The 26,421-nt window shown below is 50.0% G+C and overlaps 2 protein-coding genes across 3 annotated transcripts in view; one reads left to right on the forward strand and one right to left on the reverse strand.

Annotated features, from left to right (window-relative positions):
• The window catches only part of ABCA5 (ATP binding cassette subfamily A member 5), a 32,323-nt gene extending 18,322 nt beyond the window's left edge, over positions 1-14,001 (reverse strand). The window contains exons 1-15 of the mRNA XM_083805217.1: positions 13,864-14,001; positions 10,980-11,167; positions 10,381-10,494; positions 9,423-9,627; positions 8,110-8,268; positions 7,787-7,884; positions 7,213-7,442; positions 5,595-5,736; positions 4,894-5,082; positions 4,409-4,556; positions 3,391-3,559; positions 1,754-1,812; positions 1,118-1,228; positions 724-899; positions 293-412 (exon numbers count right to left, since the gene is read on the reverse strand). Of these exons, the coding sequence (XP_083661343.1) occupies positions 293-412; positions 724-899; positions 1,118-1,228; positions 1,754-1,812; positions 3,391-3,559; positions 4,409-4,556; positions 4,894-5,082; positions 5,595-5,736; positions 7,213-7,442; positions 7,787-7,884; positions 8,110-8,268; positions 9,423-9,627; positions 10,381-10,485 (1,911 nt within the window). The 5' untranslated portion in view covers positions 10,486-10,494; positions 10,980-11,167; positions 13,864-14,001. The remainder of the gene's footprint in view (positions 1-292; positions 413-723; positions 900-1,117; positions 1,229-1,753; positions 1,813-3,390; positions 3,560-4,408; positions 4,557-4,893; positions 5,083-5,594; positions 5,737-7,212; positions 7,443-7,786; positions 7,885-8,109; positions 8,269-9,422; positions 9,628-10,380; positions 10,495-10,979; positions 11,168-13,863) is intronic.
• Positions 14,002-24,014: 10,013 nt separating this feature from the next.
• Positions 24,015-26,421, forward strand: part of MAP2K6 (mitogen-activated protein kinase kinase 6) — a 55,762-nt gene continuing 53,355 nt past the window's right edge. For both annotated transcript variants that reach the window (XR_014574094.1, XM_083805736.1), the window contains exon 1: positions 24,015-24,392. Coding sequence is in view for 1 of the 2 variants with exons in the window: in XM_083805736.1 (XP_083661862.1) it covers positions 24,377-24,392 (16 nt within the window). In the remaining variant the exon portion in view is untranslated. The remainder of the gene's footprint in view (positions 24,393-26,421) is intronic.

Below are 26,421 nucleotides of genomic sequence, written 5' to 3' on the forward strand. Positions count from 1 at the left end.
GCCAGGAACAATATAAAGCTTCTCAGCTCTTTATTTCATAAAGAGATCAAATCCACAGCTACTACTAAGCTAATACTAAGGCATTAACACCTTCAGGCATGGAGGCTGGACTACTGAACCAAAATTACTTGGATTGTTTAAAACTAAAAATAAGGGGGGAAAAAAGTAACAGTTGCTCACAGTATCAACTTATGCATCTTACACGCTAAATGCATTAGTTGGTTTTGAGAAGAAACATCATCACTTAGGTGTGTTAGTAACACACAGCTGGGAGCACTTCAGTCACCCTCACCTTCGGGTTCCCAAGGACAGCAACTCCAACCGACAGCCGCCTCTTCTGCCCCCCACTTAACTTCTTAGCTTGATTGTCTTTGATAGGCTGCATATCCAGATCCAACAACACCTTCTGCACCTTTAAATGTAAGAAACAGATTTATTATTTTAAAACAAGGCTATTTTTAAACCAGATTGCAATTTTTAGCATTCAAATTAATGCTAAGATTTTATATATTTTGTATGCATTTGTTTCCTACAAAAAAACGAACAGTTTAATCTTGTGAAAATATGTCTGTCTGTACTCTGCCTCCATCTGCTGTACTGTAAAGTAATATTCCCCTCCAAACCTGCCTTCAGGAAGCATCTGGGCAATGTAGGGTTATAGTCCTGTATAGGTTAAAAATGAACACATAAGACTGCATGTATAAGGCTGTCCAAGCGACTTACCTCTTGTATCAAGTCATTCTGAGGTATTCCCTTAATTGCAGCAAACAGGGAGAGATTCTCCTCCACGGTTAGTATGTCGAAGTGGATATCGGACTGGGGGCACACGCCTGCTATTCGCCGCACTTCAAGCATTTCATCAATTTCAGAGACTCGGTGCCCATAGACAGAGACAAACCCTGAAAAAAGCCCAAAACAATCAACTTTTTTTTTTTTTCTTTTTTTACAGGCAGCCAGAAAGCAGGCTGGCCTGGGTAGTTACAGAGGGGCATGAATTTCAAGTAGACTCTTTCAGACATTATCCAGAGAAAAAAGTTGGTGCATCTTGAGATAATCAGAAGGGATAATGGTTTTCAAAAGCAGGGTGGCCAAAGCTCCCGGCAGCAGGAAGCCTCACCGTCTGTCGGCGGACACAGCCCACAGAGGATGTTCATCAGCGTCGTCTTCCCGGTCCCGCTGTGCCCGAGCAGAGCCGTGATCTGGCCTTCGTAGATGTCGAAGGACAAGTCTAGCCAACGAGGTGGACAGGAGAGAGAGGAGAGGTTGGTGATGAGCTCGTGGCACCCCAAGTGAGTTTGTGCCAGAGAGATGAACTCAAAAACTGACATATGGGGTAAGCCTTGCGCTCTGCTGGGAGGAACGCCCGGCCTCTGTGCTGTGCTGCGGCCTACCAGCGGGGTGGCCGCGGCCATGAGCGGCACGGGGCTTCATGCCACGGGGCAAGGAGAGGGCTGGGGAGATGGGGCAGGCAGGTCGTGCCGCCTGACGACAGGGGAGGAGGAGAAGTGACGGAGACAGTGTCACCAGGCTTTCTTTAGTGAGGGAAGGGCTCCTCTACCGGGGCACCGGTTTATAGATCACTGCCAAAACGGTGAGAAAAGGCGCACACAAGCACGTCTGGCATTCACGCTCCAAGTCCCCCCCCAGTAAAAGAAACCAAAAAGCCCAAACTGAAACACAAAAAGATCACTCAACAATCCAGCTATTGCTTCTCTGCATCTGATAAGCAGCTTAAAAGCTAAAATGTTCTTACTTCTGAGAGCCTCCACAGTTTCCCCTTTTTTCCTGAATGTTTTCTGAACACAGCTGATTCTGAAAGAAGACATGTCATTTTATAAGCTATTTTAGGATCTTTATATGTCGTTTTGAATGTACAACACGCTGCAACAGTCACAGCAAGACGACTGTGCTAAAGTGGCACAAAACACATCTAAGAGCCATAGAGGCAATGCAAGAGACAGGACATCCTGTCACAGAACTTAATCATCTCCACCCTGGTATCAGAAAACTTTTCCTTGTTGCCTTCTTAGGCATTTCCTATAATGACAGACTGAATTATTTCACGTCAGTGTTTCTTTCACACAGTAGAATAGAAGCTTCCCAAGTTAGATAAGGGCACGGCTACTCCCCAGTAAATTCACAATCTGACAGAAGATTCAATAGACACAATGTAGAAAAGAGGTAATAATATAATGAGACTCTGAAAACATGATTACTGGCAGTTCTCCACCAAAATTAAGCAAAAGACAACAGGTATTTTCTCTCTGAGAGGTAAAAGCCTTCCTTCCAGCCCTACTGCATTTCAAAACAAAAAACCAACATCACCAAAACCAAACACCAGTTTACCTGAAGGCACAACGTAAAGGATGGGTTTTGGAAGCCTGACCACCTTGCAAATGAGGTCGGGGATGAAATTACAAGTATGAAGAATGGGATGTGCAACAGGGTACAAAAGACAACAAAACCTGTATGTGCAAAGACAATGGGAGAATGATGGGGAGCTGGTGGAGAGACACTATGGAAAGAGTCCAGGAAAGATGAATAAGGCAAAAAATGACCACAGCATCCTCATGTGAACATTTCCATTAAAACTTCAACCTATGGCAGACACCCAAAGAGACATGGAGAGCACGGACAGCACAACACTCATTCTAGTCACTAAGCTCAAAAACTCATTTGAGATTAGTGGAGCCATAAGAGGAGTGAAAACAGAGTTTCTCAGCTCACGTGAGGCTATGCATTTGGACAGTGATGAAAACAAAAACTAAAGGAAAGATTCTCAAAATAATATCTGAGAAACACTAAAAACACAAGACAGTCCGGGTGCAAGACAACAGGCAATGCAAAATGAAGAGTGAATGATGAGACTAAGCACATCTATTTCGCAGTTTTGTTTTACCCTCTTGCCTATGACTGCTTGGTAAAACCACCATGAAGTTCCCCTCTTGTCTACGGAGAACATAACAGCCTTCGCAGAAACCTAGAATTCAGCTCTCTCTCCCCAAATGTGCGTTACCAGAAAATAAACTCTCCCAGCAGAGTAGGCGTTTCAGCATCTGCAATCACTTACGCCTCTCGCGGCCTCAGTGAGGCTGAAGGAATGGAAAACCGGCCGTTTTTGAGAGGACTCCAGCTGAAGGAATACAATACACAAACAAACCCTTTCTTTAAGCCCAGTGATTTACCCTTGGAGAGCATCCATGTAGCTGATGGTGGGGCTTCAATGAATATGGAAACTAGCTGTGCTGCGTGTGCGGAGAACTCTCCGCAATGCATACCATATGCTATTTGAATCAGCAGATTAGAGAAACAGAAGTAGTTTTGAAATTACAAATTAAACATCGGAGACTCAGGTGATCTGCTAAACTGCACGTGGGGCAGGAATCATACCTGATGGCTTCCTTTCCCTGAAATTCGGAAGGCACAGGTTCAACCATCTCACTGCAACTTAAATTGCCATTGATGCTGCTCTCGTACAGTTCCTTGTAATTTTTTCTGTGCTTTGACCAGAACGAGGGCTTCATAAAGAAAAATGATGATCGGCGTAGTCCATACTCCCCTAGGTAATACAGGAAAAAAGAAAACTTCTTAACTATAACTGTAAATATTCCTCAGCTTTTGGGATTTGGCTATAAAAGCTATGAGCTATCCTGCTAAAAGTTTAGGAGCCAGCCCACATCCAAATTCTGGAGGGACTACACCAGCCAAGTCCACATTATCTGTATTTAAACCATGGTTTCCATCAGTGCTGCTAGCAGGTCCTGGATTTGTTAAATATTTCAATAGATGTGCAAATCTCTTCTTATCTGAGAAAAATCTCCAGTGCTGAAGGAACGGTAACTTAACTACATGCACTAGAAAGCCATGGAGATCACAGGCAAAGGCAGCGGAAGGGCTTAACCCAGGCGTTAGTCACACAAGGAACAATTTCATTCTACGTTTCATGTTCAATTACTGCTGTCACAAGGAAAGGTTTGGAACAGGCAAAGTAGTCTTCATTTTTTTTATCCCATATGAACAAATTGCAAAGGCTAAGACCCAAGCTAGCCTAGTAAGGAAGCCTTTTAGAAAGATGGAGACAAGGTTTGGCTGCCACACAGAAAGACCATCAATTCTAAGCATGCTAATACTTCCTCCTCCCGTCTCGCAGTTTCACAGAATATAAATTATTTCAGCTAAAAGTATCCCGAGTCACAGTTTAAACTTTACTTGCAAAGAATAGCACCATCTCCCTTCTCCACAGCTAGAATCAAACCAAACACTGCATGCCAACACTGCGGGAAGGAGGAAAGGACCCAGGAGTTCAGAAATAACACCCAGCTCCACCAGAGATTTCAGCCAGAGGGCTCAGTACTTTGGGAATTCATGACATTAACACAGTTCAGTTCAATTTCTCTCATGAACATACCTGGAATAACCTGATCAAGGTAGACAGCTACAAGCAGATAAAATATGCTATCCAGCACCAGTAAGATAAGTGAGATAAAGAGTGGGTAAGGACCATGACTTAGATTTGAGAATGTTGCACCATCTTCATAATCTTCCAGATGCATGACCTGCCAACAAATATGCACGGACCGAGATGTTACACACCCATATTGTATCAGCTTGGCAAGGCACAACAAGAAGGGTGCAGAATGTAGCAACAGAAAAAATCGAAAAGTGACCAAGATCACAGCAACAACATAAAGAATAAAGTTGCTTGATGGTGCGCTGTATTTTACTTGATATTAAAATTGCCACGGGAAGCTATTAAGGCATGCATTTTCCCCACCATCTGCTTATTAAATAAATAAATAAAACTTTTAAAGAATATCTCTATGACTACCTATCAAAAATGATGCAAGACAAATGAGCACTACGAAGCTGCAGTCCAAGCAGAAGGTTCTTTACCTGTGCGACACCAATCAAGAAGCTGCACTGGCACAGGGGGCTGAGAACCCACACGAAAGACTTGGGGAAATCTTCCAGCAGGACGACATTCAGGCCCACAAATCCAAAAGCCAGCGTGGCCAAGAACTCAACTATACCCACGTGCTTTGACTTTTTAAATAGAGGTGTCAACATAAGTGCAAAGAATACCTAAGAACAGATTAAAAAAGAAAGGAGCAGTATGTTAAAAAATATATTAATAAAAGGTATAGAAAATTAAATTAGAAAGACCACAGCTTCATTTTGCCTCTGCTAATCAAACAATTTTCCTGGTACAGCCACGACAACATTTACCCAAGTTCCTTCAAAAACAGACAGTCATGAGCAACAGATTTCCCAAAGATACCAGGTGATGGCACAGAAAAGAAACTGAAACCAGAGAAATAGGGAGCCATGCTGCTGAGTGTGTGTGTACATTCCAGTTAGTAACCCCCCCTTTTTTTTTGTGACAGATCATAAGCAACCAATGTAAAAATATTTGTTTATGAACTCAGACATGCAATTTGTTGTATAAATCAATTCTCTGTTACTTAGGGCTTTAACATTACACTTGCCCTAAGAAAGCGATGTTTGTTCCAGACTGTTTAGTAGAGAGAACAAGTTCAGAGGGGATAAAACCTGTGGATGGGATGGCCAAATTCAGCAGGACCAGGTGTACTTACTGAAGAGATGCCATACAAGAAAAAAAGGAGAAATATCACAAAGGCGCTGCTCTGGGGAAAGAGCGAGGAGGCCGTCGCAATCACCGCCATGAGAATGGACATGACGAAGATCAGACTCGTGTACAGAAGCACCCAGGAAAGCCTATGAGCAAAAGTGGAAAAAAGGAACAGAAAGCAGTGAATGAATTTGCAGCCTGAACTACTCACATGCAAAACCAGCTAAAACTACAATTCTTTCACATTCCGGGCAGCTGCACCACAGGCCAGGCTTGCAACAAAACAAGAGCCCCTAAATGAAAAGGGCTCTTGTAAACGTCCCTGAGACTGTTCTGAGCATCAGGGCACAGACATCAGCACCCGCTGCTTCCAGAAGATGAACAATTGGACGATTCATGATTTTTAGGTTTTTTTTTTTTTTTGAACTTGCATGATTAATTTCCTAGTTTAACCAAAAGAGGGTAACTGAGCAGTAGGTTTCAATAATTAAAGAATTTCTATTTAAAATTTAACACACTAGTCATTCCAGTAGCTGCGCCAGGTAATAAAATCCTTCCCTTTTTGACAGCGGTGTTGCAAGCCTGTGAGCAACTCTGACCTCAGCAAACAGATGCAGTTTGTAAGCAGGTAGTAAAAATAACGCATTTCCTCCCAAACATGTTTCTGATTTTTTTTTCCAGTGGCCTACAGAAGCTGCATTACCAGATCACACCCATTTCACCCGGGGAGTCCCCGAAGCAGAAAGGTAAAACACTTTTCTCAACATCCGCAATGCTCAAGAGCGACACGTGCAGCCTGCTACCGCAGCCGACCAGCACGGCCACAAAGGATCCAACCCGTGGGAAATGAGGTTTGTCACCAAGGAGGCACCGCAGAAAAACAGAACCGAACGTCAGGAAAGGGCTTTGGTACAGAAACACAACAAAAACAACCAGGAGGAAAAAAAGACAGCCGCAGCTGGCTGTCATGGTGCAGTGGGGCACGATGCTAAACTGCTGTAGGCAACTGCTGGGAAGCAGAAAGCAAACCCCTTTTTATCACTACAATTATCAATGTTTTTGAATTAGTATGTCCTCTTATTTGGAAAAAAAACACACAAAGCCAACTGCTTTGTGCTACGTACGACAAATTTCCTCACAGTAAGAAAGCAAATTAAAACTTGTTGTTTAGACTGCTCTTCGTGGCACGTTAAAATTATAGAGTTAGACTGGCTTAATTATGTGTTGGGGAAATGCTGCTGATAGGCTCCGAAGAAAGACTGCGTGTTACCTGTTGATCCTCCAGGAAAGGAGTTACTGAGCCAAAGTGCTGACAACGATAAAAGCAAACTACGTAAAAACACCATGCTGCAACTCCTTTAATCCCTCCAAATCTGGCGCTACTTGGTATGGATAAATGCAGCAGCATTACTCTGGTAGTTATTTACTGAAACATTCCTATTTTTATGATACCACATCTCTGTGTTAGACTTTGCAGAGCACCTCACCTTTAAGCTGCTGCAATATTAATTTGATTAAGTGAATACAATTGGTAAACTGAGGGTAGGATAGCAGTTTTACTAGGAAGTGTTATTTTTTATATTTCTTCGTTAAAGAATGGGCTATACCAAATACTCACGTACCAAAAGGCAGTATCATGAAGTCCCAATATTTTTAAGAATTCCTTTAGCTTCCTCTCCTTTTCTGCCACTATATGAATCGCCAAATAATATCCAAATGGTGAGAAAGCAATTACTAGGTAAATTAAAATGATGGCGCGAGGAAAGTTGTCGATTTCCACCACCGCCGCCTCTCCCATAACCGTTGCTCTCGTCAGCTCGAGCTGCTCCCAAACAGATTGATTGGTCCTCAGCTGCGAGGAAAAGGAAGAGCCGTTTTAATGCTGTGGCTGGTTTCACGGCCTTGCACCGAGCAGCAGCACAGGTGCCTGCCACCGAGCCCTGCAGTTAATGCCCGCTCTGATGCATTGGGCTCATCTGGACACAAGGACAAACGTCGGTGTTGTTCAGCAGGACAAGAACATTTCTGTATAAAATATGGCAAAACACGTGAAGCAGTCTGCCAGCTCGTCGGACTCAAGCTAATTTTTGGTATGGCATTGTACAGTTAATACACAACATCGCAAAAAACTCAGAACTGAGGCAGCTCACGGAGCCAAGCCCCAGTGGTTTCATTGCGTTATCTGTTCGGACTGACCTGTATAATTGCCGCATCGATGCAGGCTTGCAGAGCTGTAAATCCTGAGCTCCAGTATGTCACCGATTCGCAACCCTTCCGCAGGTTGGAGCAACTGGCTGCAGAGTAAGTAAGGTGCTTTGAAGAGCAAGCAGCTGGACTTGCAGCTGCCCCAGCCCCAACATAAAGACGGTGCAGCTTGAGGCCGCACCTTCTAAGAGGTGGAAACGGCTTCCAAAAAAAGACACACACACACACACACTATCAAACCAACCGAGAAAAAAGAGGGTCTGATTTTCCAGTTCATCCCCTTACGGAGTATGTATAAGCGAGGCATAGTTTACCTCTTGATTCCGTGTACACAGAAGTCATAGCCACCGTATCGGGAAACCTCAGCTGGTAGGACATGGCATCGTTGAACACGACGCCCACAAAGTTCGAGGGTTTGAAAGCACTGGCCTCTTGCAGCTCCTCTTCGCTTAAATATTCCTCCGTGATGATGCCTGTGAGATGGAAGAGATTATCATGTTGACTTAGGTAACGGTGCAACAGGAAGAAAAACTGTGCAACACTGTTTATTAAAAAAAAAAAAAAAAAGCCATGCTAATCATTAATGATTTATTTGGTTTGGGATATATAGAGAACTGTATTTTTCTCCTAGTAAAGGAAGAATTTTCCTGAACAGGAACCTGTAAGACTGAAGCTCAGTACTGGGGTGGGCAATATAAAGGGAAATGTGAATTCCCCTTCTGAAGGCCCTTGAGTTTTCCCCCCAGTCCTTTCTCCCCACCCTTCATGCTCCAGCAACTTCCCTGCCCCACATCTCCACCACCTGCCCAACATTTTGTCCTCGGGTACCACTGTGTTTCAAGACGGGCAGATTAACTGGGGCAGAGGGCTACGTGTTAAGACAAGAGGGTATTCTGCCACCGACTTCAGCAGAGGACTGCAGCTCTCTGCATGCCAAGAGAAGCCGCAGTTTTTAAGGGAGATGGACTGCGAAGGCAGAAAGCAGATGAGGATACCCGTAATGAAACGCAGGCATCAGGCTGTGCTGCTTCTCAGCGGTACCTTTGAAGTGCAAATAACACCAGGAAGAGATTGAAAGATACCAAACTAAAAATACATCAGAATGGTTTGGGATATATCAGTTCCGACTAGATGTGTCAGCTGTGCACAGCACTTTAAATATATATATGTACTTTTCAAAAGAAAAGGTGAGAGTGTTAATTGGAATCATCATTAAAAAAAAAAAAAAAAAGTTGTTTTGATAGCATCTACGGGATAGAAAACTCAACCTAAAATATCTGCAGAACAGCATCATCTCCTGAATTTGCACTGGGATGTCACGGACAGGTGTAACCAGCCATAGGGTGGTTCAGGGGCTTTTTGCGCTCTGCATTTGGGCCCTCTGAAACCCTTTTTTGTAGCCATAAAACACTCATTGTCTGCAACAGGAGGATGGGAACCACTTGCAGGAGGCAGTGCCAGAACATTTGCCAACAAAGCAAAAACTGCCTTCACAGTCTGTTCTCTATCTGTGATGGAAAAGCAACACTTTTTATCTTATCATTAGCAGCAAGAGCGAGCTCCCTCTCTAAACATAAGCCACAGAGTGAGATATATTCAGAAAAAACAACTGCTTAGTTCCGAGTACCGTCTTCGAAGTTATCAAAAGCCACCTTCTTCATGATTTCTCGGGCCATTCTGGTGGGCGGCGTGTATCCGACGACAAAATTCACCAGCATGGAGGTGTCCAGAGTACCGAGGTTGGTGTTGGAGATCTCGCCGTACTTCCTGTGCGGATGCATCATGCTCATCAGAATGAGCCAAAACAAGAAGAAGAGTGGGAAAAGGATCTCCTGCACAAAGAAGGAAGAGACGAATTAAAACTTCCAAGAGCAGCTGTAGAAACAAGAATTACCAATAATTTGTCTGAGTTATACAAAGCTTAGACAAGAGACTGTGGGCTTAATTACTTGATTGTAAAGTTCCCTGAACGTTCTCGAAAAGTTCCCTGAATGTCCTCAGTGTAACAGTGATTTCAATGCCAAATCCTTCTCTGGCACTGAAGCAGGATTTTAATCGCATGCATTGGTAACTTGAGAAGCCATTTTATGATACAAAGGGATAATTCTGCATGCTTCAAATATCAGCAAGCTTATGCACTTTGGAAAGAAACAAAACAACCCACAATCCATTAAACAATTAGTCAAACATTGTACTGACTCTTGTTCACCTCAAAACTCATTGTACACATCACCTGTGCAATGGCTAGACAGTTACAATAGAAAAATCTTCTGGAGAGGTCTAGTCCTGCTACCCTGGCCAGTTCTGACCTCTAGGAGCGGTGCAAATGTTTTTGAAAATGCAGTGAGATTGCATTATTAATACAAGGATATATTCTGCATAATGCTTATATTCTTGGGAAAATTTTCCAGCCAAAGGATCATGAAATTCTTTATGAAAAAGCCTATTTCAAACCAAAACTCAGAGCAGACCACGAAGCTTCAGAAATATTGTAATAAAACTGAGCATTGCCCTCGACTCAGGAACCACTTCAGTGCAGAATAACCGCAGACAGGCAGCCAGCAGCCAGCCAGCACTCCGCTCACCTGAACGCTGCTTTTTTTTGTCCTACATTTAACAAGCCAGTTCTTGAACAAGAGAGCTCTGGTTTGCCTCCATACTCCTGCTTCTCTCGGAGCATCTGGTGCCATTTTTCAAGTCTTAAGAAAAAAAAAAACAACAAAACAACAACAAACTAACATGAAGTAACAAGATAATTTAAAAAGCAAAAGCCAGGCAGCTGCATCATTTAGTATCTCTAAAAATGTCCACTAGCGTGTATGTTAGATGCCTGCTACATCAAGAGATTGATAGTATTCATTTCCAACAAGAGGGCACATTGGCTGGGGGAGACCTCGGGATGCCATCTGAGCGATCCCCACCCAAAGGCAGGGTCAGCTCTACGCAAGCTCATGGGATCCAAGCCAAACCGGGCTTATTTTCGTTTTGTGACATACAAATTAAAAACAAAAGTACTTATCTCAGAACATAATTCTTGTGTCCAAGATGGGAGCTGAGGGCAGCCAGCCAGACCGACGCATCAAAAAACAAGAGACACCTCACCCCAGGCTAACTGTTCAATTTACCATGAGCAACCCCTTTTACTCCTGGAGCGGATCCAGCACTATTTATTCTCCTAATTTACCTTTTCATTAGGCCAGCTGCACGCTGCACTGGTGCTGAACGGGAGCTTTTGGAAAAACTGAAGACGATTGAAGTTGCTCTTCCCGTTCCACCAAGATGTAGCTGGTGAGCAGCTGCCTTTACCCCCAGCAGGCTGCCGTCAGCGGCTCGGGGTCACGGTTCCGTGCACGTCCCTCTCCATCTCCTCACCTGCAGGTGGAAATACAATCGTGAGCTGCTCAGCACCGACAGCAGAATGGGTGCAGGGTTCCACCAGGCCTGATGACTGAGCTGCTCCAAGCAGCTTGTCACCACCACTTCCAGCTCCACGTGTCCCACCTGCTGCAATGCCTACAGGCCACAGGTGAGCGACTGCATCTTTTCTCAACATTTCGCCCAAAACCCAGTCTTAAATGTTAAGAATTTATCTGCATTCCAGGCTTTTTCGTTACCGACACTTCTCCAACAAGCAGACTCCTGTTTTTGGTGACTGCACGCTGGGAGCAGCTCTGAAGCAGGACATGCTTTCTCTGTTATCTTTCAGACAACACACGGTTTAAGCTTCCTCCCTCAGCAGCATATTAATATGGAAATCTATTTTTGGAGTGCTGGCCTCATCTAACTGAAGAAACACATGAGGTTGCTCAGATGTCAGCACTGCTGCCATCAGCTCAGCTTGAAACACTCCGAGCAAACTGCTCATACGCGGACAGCGGCATCGGAGCACGTGTATCCGATAAGAAAAGAGGGGTAAAGCCAGCTGCTGCCACCAAACCTACCGCGTGCCCCTTCCTCAAGCTCAGTGCAGGTGGACTGCAGCAGTGGGGTTGGGGTCCTGCATAGGGCCGTGGCTGTAGCAGGCACCAGCGGCTCAAGGACCTGCAGGAGAGCCGCCAGCACAGCGCTGAAACTGATGCCTTGGAAGGGAGCCCGCCTACCGCCTCGAGTGCTTCCAGTAAAAGCCCAGGGAACCTACTTTAAAAATTAATGTTTCTTTGATTAAAAAAAAAAAAAAAAAGAAATGCTTAAATACCAACTTATGCTAATAACTAACCCTTGTGGGAGATTGCATACAGCATCTCTAGATACCCTCAACCAAAAAATAATGCAAAATGGCGGCAGAGATGTAGAAACAATCCAGAAGAGCAGCTGTCGCATATAGGTCATAAAAACCAAAGTGCTTCTTCCCTCTGCTCGCAACACTCTTTGTTAAGTGCCTGGACTTCCACTGTTTGCTCTCAGGAGCAGATTTTAAGAGCACTTACAAGAGGAGAAGCTCCACTGAGGTCCTTACCGAATGCTACGCGGCTGCATTAAAGCAGCGAACCCTTCCCTCAGTCCCACTTCACTATTTTAATGAAATACAGAAAACTGACAGAGCTGATTTAATCACATTCAACCACCGAGGCCATTTGCTGCTTCTTTAATTATTTTCTACCCATCAATAAAAAAAAAAGAGAACCCAAACCAAAAAAAAAAAACCAACACCAACAATAGCAATTCCACATCTTCATTGGAACGCTTCCATCCTTCAATTTACATCGCTTAGGTTAGAGGGAGAGTCGTTTTAAAATTGCTAATTCATTTCTTGGTACTACATCTGCCATCTCCAAAGAAGCTGGTGAGGCTACGTAACACGCTACTGAGAACGCTGAGGAACCAGCACTTGAATGGTGAAGAACCACAGCTCGGTGAAAAAGCCTCCCCAAAAAGTCCAGGCCAGGAAAATGAACACGTAGGCTGAACAGGAAAAGAGAAAGGCTGCCAAGGCATTTATCTGAGTAAGTGCAATAGACAAAATGAAAAGATTCTTAACCTGCAAATGTCCCCATCAATTTAGCCACTTCCCTGTGGCCTTGCGCTGATAGGAGAAGCGGCTGAAACACAACTGCTCGTGGGCATCTCAAGGAAATTACTGCATTCATACTTTAATTCCACACTGCAGATGCTTGTGCTTCTTACAGGGGGAAAAGGACGATCAGCTAATAGGAAGGCTTCCCTCTCTTCCCTGGACATCAAGCTCACAATTCTCTTTAAGGGTCAACCTCTATGCTCGACAGCTGCATGTCACATTTGGATTTTATTTCTTAGGTAAAAAAGGGGGAGCCTCAGCCAACTGAGCTGTGGCTCCAGGAAAACAAAGTCTGTCGGTGAACAGCAATACCAGCAGAAAGGCAAGAGCACAAGATCTCGTTGAAAGAAGACAATAGCTTAAACGATACTTAAGAAAAACTCCAGATGTGCTCTTTACTGGTCTTACACCATTTCAGCTAAATGCTAAATTTATGCTTATTAAAAAAAATAAAAATAAAAACCGGGCTGAATTTCCTTCCTCGCCCGAAGCCCCAGGGAAGCAGCTGTTTCTCGGGCTGGCGACCCCAAGCGCCCCCCAAAAGCCCCCAGCGCAAATCCCCCAGCTCGGGGGGCGCTGCCTGCGGGGGTCCGGCCCCCCCCGGCCCCTTCCCGAGCGGGTCCCTCGCGTCACGAACAAATGCGGAACGCAATACGCGGTGCACAATGAAATAAGCAGTGCATAAGGAAAGAACGCAGAACGAAATAAACACGCCACAGCATTTACTAGACAGCGATGACGCGCACAGGTGCAGCAAAACTCCTCCTCTTCCTTCCTTTTTTTTTTCTTTTTTTTTCTTTTTTTTCTTTTTTTTTTTCTTTTTTATTTTTTTTCCCTTTTTTTCCCCTTTTTTATTTTTTTCCCTTTTTCCCTTTTTCATTTTTTTTCCCTTTTTTTTTTTTCCTTTTTCTTTTTCCTTTTTTCCCCTCCTCCCTCCCCCCCCCTTGTTATACCCCTTCCCCACCTCGGGGGTCGACCCCCCCCCCCCCGGTGCAGCCACCGCCGCCCCCCACCTCCACCCGCAGCGGGGATGCCCGCTCCCCCCGGCACTCACCGGCTCGGCTCGGCCCGGCTCGGCCCGGCTCGGCTCGGCTCGGCTCGGCCCGGGAACGCCGCGTTTGCAGCGGGGCCGCAGCTCGGGGCCGTTCCGTGCCGTAGCCGCCGCCCCGGGGCGGAGCGGGGCGGAGCGGAGCCTCCCGACCGCGCATCCCCGGGGGGTCCCGGGGGAGCCCCTCGTGGAGCCGCCCCGCCGCTCGGAAGGCGGGGAGAGCCAAAAAAAAACGGGGTGCTGGGGGGATGCCGGGGTGTCCTCAGCACGCCCCGGGGGTTTAGGGGCGAGAGGGAGCCGCCGTGATTGATCCCACGCCACTGCTTCCTACCTGCTCGGGGAGAGCTCCGCTGCCTGCTCGCGTTATCAGAAATGGAATTAAAGCGTTGGCAGCGCTGCCCTGCATGCAGACGCTGAGTTGTGGCTGGGTGTCGTCGCCCGCCGCGGCTCGCTGGCGCGTGATGGCTCCCGCCGAGCCCTTCCCTCTGCGGCGAGCGCTCTCGCCATCCTCGGGCCAGGCCTTCGCCTTAGCCCATGCCCGGCCGCGTGCTGCCCAACGGGATGCTCGGACATCCAAAACGCCGAGGCCCGAACGGTCCCAGCACGGCGAGAGCGATCTGCCTCCCAGTTCCTGGGGGCGGCCGAGCTGCAAAGGGAAGGCAGGGGTGTCGCGGAGGGCTGCGGCAGGGACGCCGTGGGTGTCTGCAGCTCCCGGTGCTCCAGCAAGCACCGGCTGCGGGCAGCAGCCTCTCCCCCGGGAGAGCGCGGCGTTGGGTGGGGGATGTTTGGAGCCAGCGCTTGGAAGCCTCTGCCAGAGCTGGGTTTGTGCACCTGAGGAGCTGCACGAGCATCGTGTACGCCTGCACTGAAGTGCAGCAGTGTAATGACAGCCTGGGCTCAACATTGCTACTTGAGATCAGGAGTCTGCATCCATGTCCGGAAGAAGAAAAAAGACCTCAAAGCACCATATTTAAGCAGAAAGCTCGGTTTACAGGTGTGGCTAGCATGGCCATGCAGAAGCCTTTGCATTCACACTTTTACCTGCACCGACTGGAAATATCCACAACTCATCATGTACCTTCTGCAGGTTTTGCTCCCTGTCGTGTTCCCCCTGGACCCCTGGCACCTCTCCCCACCTCCCCTCCGCTCCCCGCTGCCGCCAGCCCCAGAGCAGCAGAAATCCCATGGGCTGCGATGGACAGGTTTTGGGGAGCTGGTTTTGGGGAGCTGGTTTAGGGAGTTGGTTTGGGGGAAGGAAGAAGCTGCTTCCACCAGGTGTCCTCTGAGAGCAGTGTGGCTCTGGGCCGGGCAGCACAGGGGCCAGGCTTTTCGGGATACCTCACACACACAAAATGATCAAATTCCACCTGATCTCTATGCTAGCAATCCCTTAGGAAAAAAAAAAAAAAAAAAAAAAAAAAGCAACAACCATCTGAAAGGCTTGTTTTAACTGGAAACATTTTTCTTCTTGTTTCCACCTTAACAAAGAGCAGTAGATACAAGCAATCTAATTTAAAAAAATGCCCTTTCTTTTGCTTAATGAATACTGAGTAAATATACTGGCATAACTCGAGCTTCAATAAAAAAAAAATAAAAACAAAAGCAAACTTCTTATCGTCATCCAACTAGCATTAAATAGCAGAGAAGCCCGGCTGGGGCTGAATTCTTCTGGTCACTTTGATGTTTGTTGTGGTCTCTTTTTATGCTTGAAGAGTTTTAACCACTCATATTTATGTTCTAGCTGCAGAGTTTGGAGCTCCTGGGCTCTGCCACGTGGGCAGATAACCCCCCACAATATATTTTGTGTTCAGAGAGGGGACACCTCTCGCACCGGGTGCTGCTGCAGCCGGACAGCCCCGGAGCCCCGCGCGGCACCGACCGTGCCAGGGAGTCAAACCACAGCGGGGAGAGAGCCTGCGGAGAGCAGTTACCACCTAACGTAGGGCAATGCTTTTCATCTTCAAAGCACATTGAAACCATTACCGAATTAATTTTTCCAACAGCCCCGTACGTTCGAATGCCCCAAACACGATCTCCATTTGTAGGTGCAGAAAGGCAGGGGTGATGTAATTTGTTCGAAACCAAAAGGAGCCCGCATCTGAGGCGGGGATGGGCACTGCTCAGTGCAAACAGTGCTCACCAGCAACCTCTCCAGCTTTTACTTCTTAGCAAAAGATCTTTGAAGACAAAAGAAAGCGATTCCATCTGTTTGACTGGGGTGAAGATCTAAGCAGCCAAACCCAGGTAGTGGCACCGTGCAACAAAACCACGCGAATGGCTGGGCGAAGGCTTGGCAGTACAGATTCTGTTTTCTTTTATGGAAATTAGTTTCTGCTTACTTCAAACGGCGAGGCTCTCCCTCTGCAGCAGCCTCTCTCCGTCAGTACAAAACAGTCCGTGACAAACAAGAGGTGAGTTCGCACCTGGAGACACGAGCGTTAGGGAGCAGAGACATTTACGCATTTGTTTCAGACTTTGGGACGTTTCTTCCCGCTGCTCAGTGCAAACACGCTGCAGTTGAAAGAGTTGTTGCTTCCACTGAGTTATGTGAGTTTGATGACAACAAATAATTCAGACGTGAGCCTGAGCTGAGCTTCTCGAAAAGGCGGGGAGATGAGCAGGGGCGCACCAAGACCACGCTTGGGGTGCAGTTTGCTGCCGTCCTTGGCCGTGGCGCGGCCCCACCATGTGTCTTCGCACCCCTGGCCTGTCTGTCCTCAGCCTCTGGTATCTGTCCCCAGGGAAGCAGAGGGTTCAGAGGGGACAGGCTGAGCGGGGTGCTGCAGAAAGAAGCCACTACTTGGGGCCGGCACAGCCCCGCTGAGGCTAACGGCAGCGTGATTGCTGGCACTCAGCTCCTTCTGCGCTGTTCCTGCATGGCGTAAGTGGAGTTTGGATTTGGAATGCAGAATTCCAATCTTCAAATGCACCTTGACCACCTGAACTCAGTATTTTGCCTGTGTTTACGCTGTCCCCCCTTTGTTTTTTGTACACAAATGCCCGCTGGCTTGTGCTGAAGCAGGGGGAATTTTTTCTCACCCTCGTGGCTCCCGTGCGCGGGGAGCTCTGAGGCTGCCGCAGAGCGTGCCAAGCAGCACCGTGCCCCACCAGGCACAGATGACACCTCTTCCGCTTTCTTTTTGAAGGATCTTGTGAATTGCAGAAAGCCGTGCACGGCCGCCGGGCCCTCGCTCAGGGAATTCAGTGCACGGGATGTTACGGAAACGGCCGCTCAGTGCTCTGCAGTCCTAATGCACACAATGCGTTTCGGAAAGGAAGCACGAAGTAACCGAATTTCCTTTCTTTGAGTAGGCAGTGCCTCAGCCTGTAATTGAAAAAGAAAAAAAAAAAAAAACGAGTTAAAATTGCAAAGGGCCATTTGTAAATACTCGGGCCGTGTCCCTGCTCAGCCTGCTGGCGGAAGGGCTGCGCGGTGCCTGCTGCACCTGGCCGTGGAGCAGGGCTGGAGGCAGACGCCCACGTCAGAGCAGGTTTTATTGCTGGCAATCAACGGGGAGTTGTACCCAGCCCTTCCTGCGCTGCTTTCAAAGAAAAGAACGAGTTCAGCATCTGAGACAAATGGCCCGAGCTGGAAGCTTATTCTCGTTTCGGTGTGGTGGACGTGTCCCTTCTGTCCCCCGTGACGTTTATGTCACGGCTGGAGGGAGCACGCATGCCCCGAGTGCTCCGCACAGCCAGCAGAGAGTTTGCAAAAAAAAAACCTGGAATGCTCAAATGATTTTGTTCAGCGATGCAGAACCGTCAGGTGGGCAGCTGCTCCCTCACTGCTTCTCTTTTTATCAAAGCTTTGCAGAGCCCTTTGAGAGGCAGAGGCCTGCCACAGAAACTGCTCAGATTCAAACCCAGATAAACCCGAGCTCTGGTTTGCATTTTCCTTTGGACTCACCACCTGCTCGTGAGCTGACTCGAGTCCTGCTCCTTGCCTGCTGCCTGTTAATGTTTAGGCCTATTTTCTCGTGCGCAGAGCTGGCTCGTGCACTGGTCACGCTTGTGCCTGTCCCCCGCGGCAGGGACTTGGGGACTGGGACCTCGGCTGCTGGGAGGCCTTGCTGTGCCATCACTCTGCTGAGAGTACCTTCACTTTCCAGAAAGCACTAGTACAAAAAAAAAAAAAGCATTTATACTGTAGATCATGGATGGTTTTCTCATGCAATAAGAAGGCATGGATGTACTCAACCAACAAAAGCCTCCTCCTGCATCCAAAACTGGAAGAACTGCTCTTCTAATTCCTCCAAGGATTGCTGCTACAGACTGTGCCAGCTAGAACCAAATTACGTGCAAAACTCGAGTTCCCCATCGTGTCCCACTTCTGTTTGGAGCCAGCACATCCCGTGTGCCCGGTGGTGCTGGGGAGGACAAAGCCTCTGTGCTCCACGCATGGTTTTTGGGGACTGCAGGACAGCATGCAGAAGCTGCGGCTGCCTCCCAGCTCTGCTCACTGCTGTAGCTTCATCCGGACAGAAACAAAGCAAAGCTGTTAAAAAAGCAGGCGGGCTGGAATTTTGGGGGTTTAATTAATCAGATAAGTTGCTGTAAACGGCTAAACTCAGAGCGCATCCTCAGCTACAGGGTAGTTTTGTCTATAAACTCTTGTTCCATCCCCCAGAGCAGAAGCAATGGCTTGTAAGACAGAAAATACACTCCGTATTTACTGGAAATGATGTGCTTGCATCAATAAGCCTGCATATAAGCATAAAGATGATGCAAATGCATCATCTAGTGCTAGAGCCCAGATTGCCTGCCTGGGAAGCCCTTCAGCAGTAAATCAGAGCACCTAATTTAGTGGCCTGCCTCGTTCTGTGAGCTATAAGGAGACTAAAATTGAACTGTGCAAACACCGACCTCCGTCAGCGGTGCTGGCCTAAACCTTACCAAAAGGCTTGGATATTCATGCCGGGGCAGAATTTAGGAAAGTCTGGATTTGCTTCTTGCTCCTGTCCCACCCGCACTGCCGGGTCTCCGAAGGATGCCTGCAAAATCTTACCACCACCGAGCCTGAAGGTGCTGTGCATGACCCCAAAAGACATTTAAACGCCCCTGGCACAGCTGGCAGTGCCCAGCGTGTCCACAGGAGCAGCGCCAACCCTGTAAATCCAGCAAGGCACGGGCTGCAGGCTGCCCTGAGTGCTCCTGAGGTGCCCGAAGGATGTGTTTTGGTCAACTGCTTCACCAAAGTAATCAGAGAAGCTATTTTACATACGTATATATGTATATTTTACATAGATATAAATTGTACACATGTAAAATATGCATACAAATGGAGTGCAGATAGGAGGGAGTCCAAACAGGAAACAAACAAGCAATATTCGCAGCATCCAAACCCACACCAGCATGCAAAGGAAACGCGGCTCCCAGGTGAGTGATTTCCAGCGGTATGAGGCTGCTTAATTTGTCATCAGCCGCATGTTTTTCAAAAATAATGGTACAACATCCTACCTGGCTTACATGGCATGGCTCTTAGCAGTCTGAGATAGAGCACCTTCATCTCTACCCCTCTTCTTTAGCCTAAAAGAGACCAGCACCGCCCTCGTTTTGCCTGGAAAAGCGTGCTAGCCCATGCTCTTATCCAGCGGGGGTTGTAGCTCTAACACTTTATTATTTCTTCAGTTCCTAAGCTGTAAGCAGGTTTTGTATATCGGCCTCCACCACGTTTAAGAGCTGTGAAGCCCTCAGCCCCTGGTCAATGCCCCTCTGGTCAGTGTCCCCCCGAGCTCCCCACCTGCCCGGGGGCAGCGCGCTGCTGGCTGCGGTGTCCCCCGGCACTTCTACCCATCCGAGGTGGGACAACACGTGGCATGCAAGCGGCTGCAAGGGAAAATGCCGGGGAAAAAAGTGGCAGAGGCAAGGCAGAACAAAAGCCACGGCGGAGCTGAACCCTCAGGAACTCCGCTGGGCTTTCACAGCGCTCCCAGCCTGCAATCCCCTTTAAATCGGGGAACAAAAGAAGGGGGGCGATCGCCTGGCACCATTCAGGACGAGGAGCAGATGGTCTCTGCTCCCAGAAGCGGCCGTGCTTAGGACGGCTCATTGTTTCTCACCTCCTCGCTCGTAAAGCGTTTTTCTCCTCCTCAGCATCTGCACCCGCTGTTCGCCTTGGCCCTTCCTCGAGCTCCGTCCCCAGCCGTCCCCGCGGAGCCCCCCTCTGCCCAGCTGGTCCCTCTCGTCCTGGAGAAACTCCTGGGGCAAATTCACCTGCTGGAGCTGAGCCCAGCCCCATCTGCCTGCCCCACGGCCAGCAGAGCACTCATCCTGCTCAGCACCGACACTTTTCATGCTCTGGAGGAGAGGTGAGGTGTGCGCGCTGCGCCCCAGCAGCAGGAGGGAACCAGCTGGTGTCCACCCGTCCTCGTGCAATCACCTCCGCTGGGGCCGACCTCAGCTAAAAAATGATGGCAAATTCCCCAAGATCCTGCCCAGGGGATAGGATCGCCTTGGATAGGATAGCTCGACGTCTCCCTGCCGTGGATGCTGCCCGGCCACGCTCCTTCTGCCTGAATCCTTCATGCACGAAGTGTATTGGTTTTGGAAGGTCCCGCTTCCCAGGCACCGTGACTGCTGTCCTGCCATGCACAGGGTCATCACCCAAAATACACACCGGTTTTAGGGTAATAGTGGCAGTGCCTCTGCACCCCGGGGTGCTGGGCAGAGCGTGATTTGGAGCCCAAAAGCCCCGGCACAAGGAGCTCAGCGGGGCTGCAGACACCCCGTCGCTCCTCTCCATTCTGCACTGTCTGCGCCTCAGAGGTTACAAAGCACGCACAGCGCCGGGGGCTGCACCTGCTAAACTCAGTGCAGCAACCTGCAGTGAAGGATTGTGGCACAGGGAGGAACATATCCTGAACACCCAGGTGGCTGAGATGGAAACACAGCGATAAAGAAATCCCGGTGATGGTCATGGAGGAGCAAAGCAGGAGGGCTCCGAGAAGCGGCGCTCCTCGAGCCGGCATTGTTTGTGGACGCAGCGCCGGGATTAATTTTTGGCCTGTAGATTATTTACAAGCAATCATTGGTGCAAACACCGAAAGCGAAGCCTCTAATTGTATTTTTACTGGACAAAACCGCCCCATGGCACAGCGTGCCTTCCAAGCGCCCTGATCAAAGCGCGGGCCGGGAAGTGCCGAGCCTAAAACAAATCCGTACCTCAGTGCAAAGCAGCTCTTTACAAATGCACAGATGAGATTTTTCAGTTGTATCCTGAAACCATGGCATGTTTATCTTTTTTTTTTTCTTTTTCTGCAGCAAATTCATCTCTTAGCAATGAGGGAGCAAGCTGAGGGGAGGAATAAACAAACCATAAACATGCATAAAATTGAAAGGACGACGTAGAGACAGTCGGTGCTAGAGGAAAAGTTATGGCCAGGCTTGGAAATCAGATCTCTTCGTGCAGCCTCGTGGATCCATCATCCAACGAACTTTCTTCCCTGCGAGCTGATCTGTCTCCGGGAGCTTTGATTTCGTGGCTTTTTGTTACCACTGCTTTGATGCGTGAGCGTCCCAGGGAGGATCCGGACCGACTCCTGCAAGCGCTGGAGCTGCACAGGCACACCAGGCATCACAGGGAGCACGGCGGGGTGCTGCAGGGGCTCCGTCACCCTGCTAAATGCAACTACCCACCTCCTGTACGCGTCCTGCAGCCCAGCTCGCGAGCTGCTCTCCAAAAAGTCACTGCCCAGGTATGCAGGCGGCAGGACACCGCTTATTGCCACAACAGGATGATTAAAGCGATGCTCCTGGGGAAGGTAATTAGGTGCATTGGGAGGCACAGCCTTGCACAAGGCTTCTCCGGCCGCCTCCCCGCAGCTCCCAGGTCTGCAGCCGCTGGAGGACAGATCGCTCTGCTCTGCTTCGGCGTCTGCTCCGGCGAGCTAATTGCTACGTGGCAAATCGAGGCGTCTTGTTGGAAACAAAACCTGCAGCCAGCAGCTCCCGCGGTGTTTAAAAAATGACTTAACAAGTCCTCAGAAGGCAAAAGGCCTTCGTTCCTTCCCCCAGCTCGGAAGCGCCGCACGCCGGAGGAGGAGATGGTGTGAACAGAAGGGCTGGGGGCCTGAGCCTGCTGCTGGGGAGGAGCAGGGTGAATCCTGCCTGGAACAAGGGGAAGTCGGGCACAGCCTGCAGGATCTAGAGCTTGAAAAGCTCTACAGAGCTCTATGACCATTCCCATTGCCCAGCCCAAGGGAAACCCACCGGAGAAGGGGCAGCGCTGCTTCCCACCTCGGGTGCCCCTCCGGCAGCCTCTGCTCAGGATTTCACACCTCTGGCACCTGCATTTCGCTGGGTATAAACGAGCATCTTTGCCACTAGTTCAGCTGGAAATATTTTTAAAGCGCACGTTTCTTATCACTTAGGTGTTGTTTATTGTTGTTGTTGTTGTTCCAGTGTTCCCATAATGAAATATTTATTGTAAAGGGCTGCTTTAGGAAGGCCAAGAGCTTTTATTTCCCTAGGAACTCTCCAAGCGGCCCACGTGGCTCAGGGCCCTGCAGAAAACCCGCCGCAGGCTTGGGACACGCTCACTGCATCTGCTCTGCCCGCAAGGGGAGAAGACAAAAAGGCTGCAAATCCTTAATGCTGTCTGATGTGCCTAAGAGCAGCCGCGAGGCCGCTGCCGTGCTGCGCACAACGGTGCGGTGCCCCCGGCACCGTACGAACACAAGGATGAGAAGGTTGTCTCCGGTGGTGCCTTAAAATCTAAAAGCAATGGGGACAAAACGGCATGCATATTTTTTTGCTCTTTCCGGCACGTTTTTACACCCCCGTTTCTCATGTTCACTGCAGAGAGCAGGACAGCACGATAGGCTTCCCCGTCCTGCAGGGGGTCAGCAGCACCTGCCTGACCCCACCGCGTGGAGGGGGCAATGGGGCTGCCTGCAAGGGCCCTGCTGGTGCCACCTCCTCACCCCCCCGTTGCCTGCATCCTGGCCATGCCACCCCACTGCGTTCACCTCCGCCTGCAGCCAACCCACTGATCATTTCCCCAGGCCCACAGCAGCCCCAGAATCCATCCGGGAAGTGCCCACGCTAAGCAGCCACTGCCTTTCTCCCCGCACCCGGTAACTTCCAGAGCAGAATTGTGCCAGCAGCAACCGCGTCCTGCCGCCAGCACCGGGCTGGGAGCACCGAATAATGGCAGGGCACGCAGGCAGGGTGCAGGCCGGGATCCAGGCAGGGGTGCAGGCAGGGAGACAAGCAGGGTGCAGACAGGGATGAAAGCAGGGGTGCATGCAAGGGGTGAAGGCAGGGAAGCATGCAAGGGGCAAGCAGGGATGCAAGCAGGAATGCAATCAGGGACGCACGCGGGGGGGAGGCAAGCGTGCACACATGGATACGGGCAGGGATAAAAGCAGGGACGCACGCAGGGGTGCACGCAGGGATGAAAGCAGAGATTTAGGCAGGGATGCAGAAAGGTGCAGAGAGATGCAAGCAGGGATGAAAGCAGGGATGCATGCAGGGATGCAGACAGGTGCAGCTAGGGATGCACGCAGGGGTGCAGGCAGGGATGAGAGCAGGGATGCAGGCAGGCGCAGGCAGGGTTGCACGCAAGGGGGGCATGCAGGGATGTATGCAGGGATCCATGCAGGGATGCAGACAGGTGCAGACGGACGCAGGAAGGGATGCAAGCAGGGATGCACCCAGGGGTGCAGGCAGGGGTGCATGCAGGGATGCACGCGGGGATGCAGACAGGGGTGCAGGGAAGGCTGCATAAAGGTGCACGCAGGTACGCCCGCAGGGCTGCATGCAGGCAAGCGCACACAACCCCCTCCCCGCTCCCACCGCAATTTGGGTAAAACCCACCCCCGGCACAGCCCTGCCAGCACACGCACCACACCACTGTACCCCCGTGCACCTCCCCCAACCCCCCTTCCCCCCCCCCAGCAGCACATCCCCCCTCCCCTTTCCCCTTTCCCCCTTCCCCCCCCCCCCCTCCCCGCGCAGCCTCCGCGGGCGCGCAGCAGCGCAGCGCCGCCCCCTGCAGGCAGCGCGGCGCCGCGAGGCGGGGGGGGTCCCAAGAACTACAACTCCCATCAGGCCGCGCGGCGGCCGCCGGCGGCGCGCGTGCGCAGTGCGGCCCCCACTCCCCCCCCCCCCCCCAGCTCCCAAGTTTGGAGCTGCGAGCTGCCAGCCCTGGCCCATCATGTAGGTGCAGCGCAGCCTGCCCTCGGCGTGCAAGCAGCGGGGGGAGGCCGCCCCCCCCGCCCCCAAAGCTGCCCTGCAAAGCGTGCAATTGCACGGCCCCCCCCCCGAGCTGCAAGGAGAGCTGCTGCTGCTGCTGCTGCTGCAGCAGGCGGGCGGGAGAAGTCCCCCCCCCCCCCACCTCCCACCGTTGCACGAAGATTTTTTTTTATTATTTTTATTTTTTATTTTATTTTATTATTTTATTTTATTTTTATTTTTTGGGCGCTTGCAGTCCGCATCTTTGTTGCAAAACTAGCTCCAGAGGAGAGGCAAGGCAAAGTCTTTTGTGCTTCCCCTCCCCCCCAGCAAAGCAAAGGGGAAAATGTCTCAGGCGAGAGGTAAGGCTCCTGCTTCCGTTTCGTTGCAAAACGTGCAAGAAGGCGTGCATGCATTTCGCAGTGCATGCATGCATTTTGTCGGGATGCAATTGCATTTTGAAGTTTGAGGCTTTTTCAGTGGCTCTCAGTTGCATTTCCTGTTTAGCGTGTGCCTTTTTGCAGCCACACACGCACTCACACACACAGTTCCTGTAAGGCAGGGCTCGCAGTTCAGCTGTGCATTGACGTTATTTGAATTCTTCTGCGGGGATTGCTGAGCCCTTTTTTTCTTTTGCCTTTTGCACAGTCAGGACAGATAAAGGGTGTTGAAGAGCAGCTGCGTTTGCTGCTGGATGTGTGCATGCAAAATGGGCACGGTGCATGAGAATTAGAGCTAATTGCAAGTGCAAAATTAAATGAAACTTTTAAAGGAGTCCGTGGACGAGATGAAAGGTGAAACTTGAGTGGAGTTACCAGGAATTAAATATATACCTATGTTTCCATGGGAAAGTATTGTTCTTGTGCCAGGACTGAGATCATTTTCCAGCGATCTCCCCCCCCCTCCTCACCCCCCCGTTAATATTTTGTAACTTTTGGTCGGAGGCAGCAGTGTGCTTTGCAGCACCGGGTCGCTGAGAGCGTGCAGGGGGGGCTTTATTTGGCATTTCGGAGCAGGGGCTCGGTGCTTGGGATGCAGCGGGAGGGGCAGGGCTGGGTAGGGGACAGCAGTGATTTTTGCCAGCAGCGTGGGAAAGGCTTGAGCTTGCTTTTTAACTCGGTGGCTATTCCGGACTCGCTCTGCCTTGTGTCCTGCAAGGGCTTGCGTGTCGGGGGGGGGGGGGTGGGAGCTGGGGAATTGAATATTGCAAAAAATGCTGTGGGAATGCAACAGTCCCTGCAGGAGCAGGCGGAGATGTTTCAGGAGTTGCTGCTCCGGCCATTCATTGTGAAAATAGCTGCACATATGTCAGCGCCCGGCCACACAGATGCAGCTTTCCGAGCTCCTCTGAACGCGGGGATTTGCTCTTGCAGCTGCCTGCTCGTGCATTTTGCAGCCGTCACGCGGAGTGGGGAGCAGGGGGGCGAGGGAATGCACGCCCCGGGGGGGACAGCAGCCCCCAGCCTGGGACTGGGGCTGGCTTTGGGCTTGTTTTGCGTTGTTTTCCCGAGACGTCTGCGAAGTCGGTGGCCATCCACTGCGAGCCTTGCTGGGAGGACATAGGAAGGAGGTGCTTTCGCAGCTCTTGCCACACAGTTTTCCTTTGTAAGAAAAATGTAAAGTTGTTGTATAATTTATTCCTAATTTGGGTTTGCTGCAGTCATCTTTTCCAGCCAAGCAGAGAATTGTAAAAGTTTCCGATAGGAAGAGCCAAGGAAGTTTGATAATGCAAAATTTGAACAAAATGATACCCGGAGCTCGCTGCTGCTCGCAGGAGGGTCCCTGCAGGACCCACGGGGGCAGGAGCTGCGTGGGGAGCAGCCGCTTGCTGGGGGTCCCTGCAAAGCCTGGGGTGGGAGAGCGTGGCCTCGGGGAGCCGGGGCCGGGCAGGGACCCGTGGGTGTCCCCGCAGCCCACCCGCAGAGCACCACGCAGCCCCCACGCACGCCGACGCCGGCCTTGTCCATCCTCAGTACCAGGAAAATGGGAAAACGCGAGTAGCCAACCCACAAAACATGATCTCAATGAATGGCATCATTCTTGAATCCGTTTTCCGTCCATCTCCTGCTCTGCAACGCGAGCGCCGAAGCCGGAATTCCTGGCGCAGATAACTCACCGAGCTCAGCTGTCCGGGCTCAGGTCCTGCTTGGGAAGGGGCTGCAGCTCAGGGGCTTGCACCCGAGGTATCGCTCTCCGGGATGAATTAGATGAGCCACAATCTGCATTTCGGGATCAGCTTTCACGTGTGTTGCAGGGGAGGTTGCTCGGCAGCTTTCTAAAATACAGCGCAGGGCTCCAGCCAGCTGCCGAGCTGCGGAGCCCTCTCCCTGCTTTGAACTGGTTCCAAAGTTGTTCTGAGAATTTGGCAGAGGTTAATTTTTTTAGTGCTGC

This window comes from Anser anser (assembly GCF_964211835.1).
Source record: "Anser anser genome assembly, chromosome: 19".
NCBI classification, from domain to species: Eukaryota; Metazoa; Chordata; class Aves; order Anseriformes; family Anatidae; genus Anser; species Anser anser.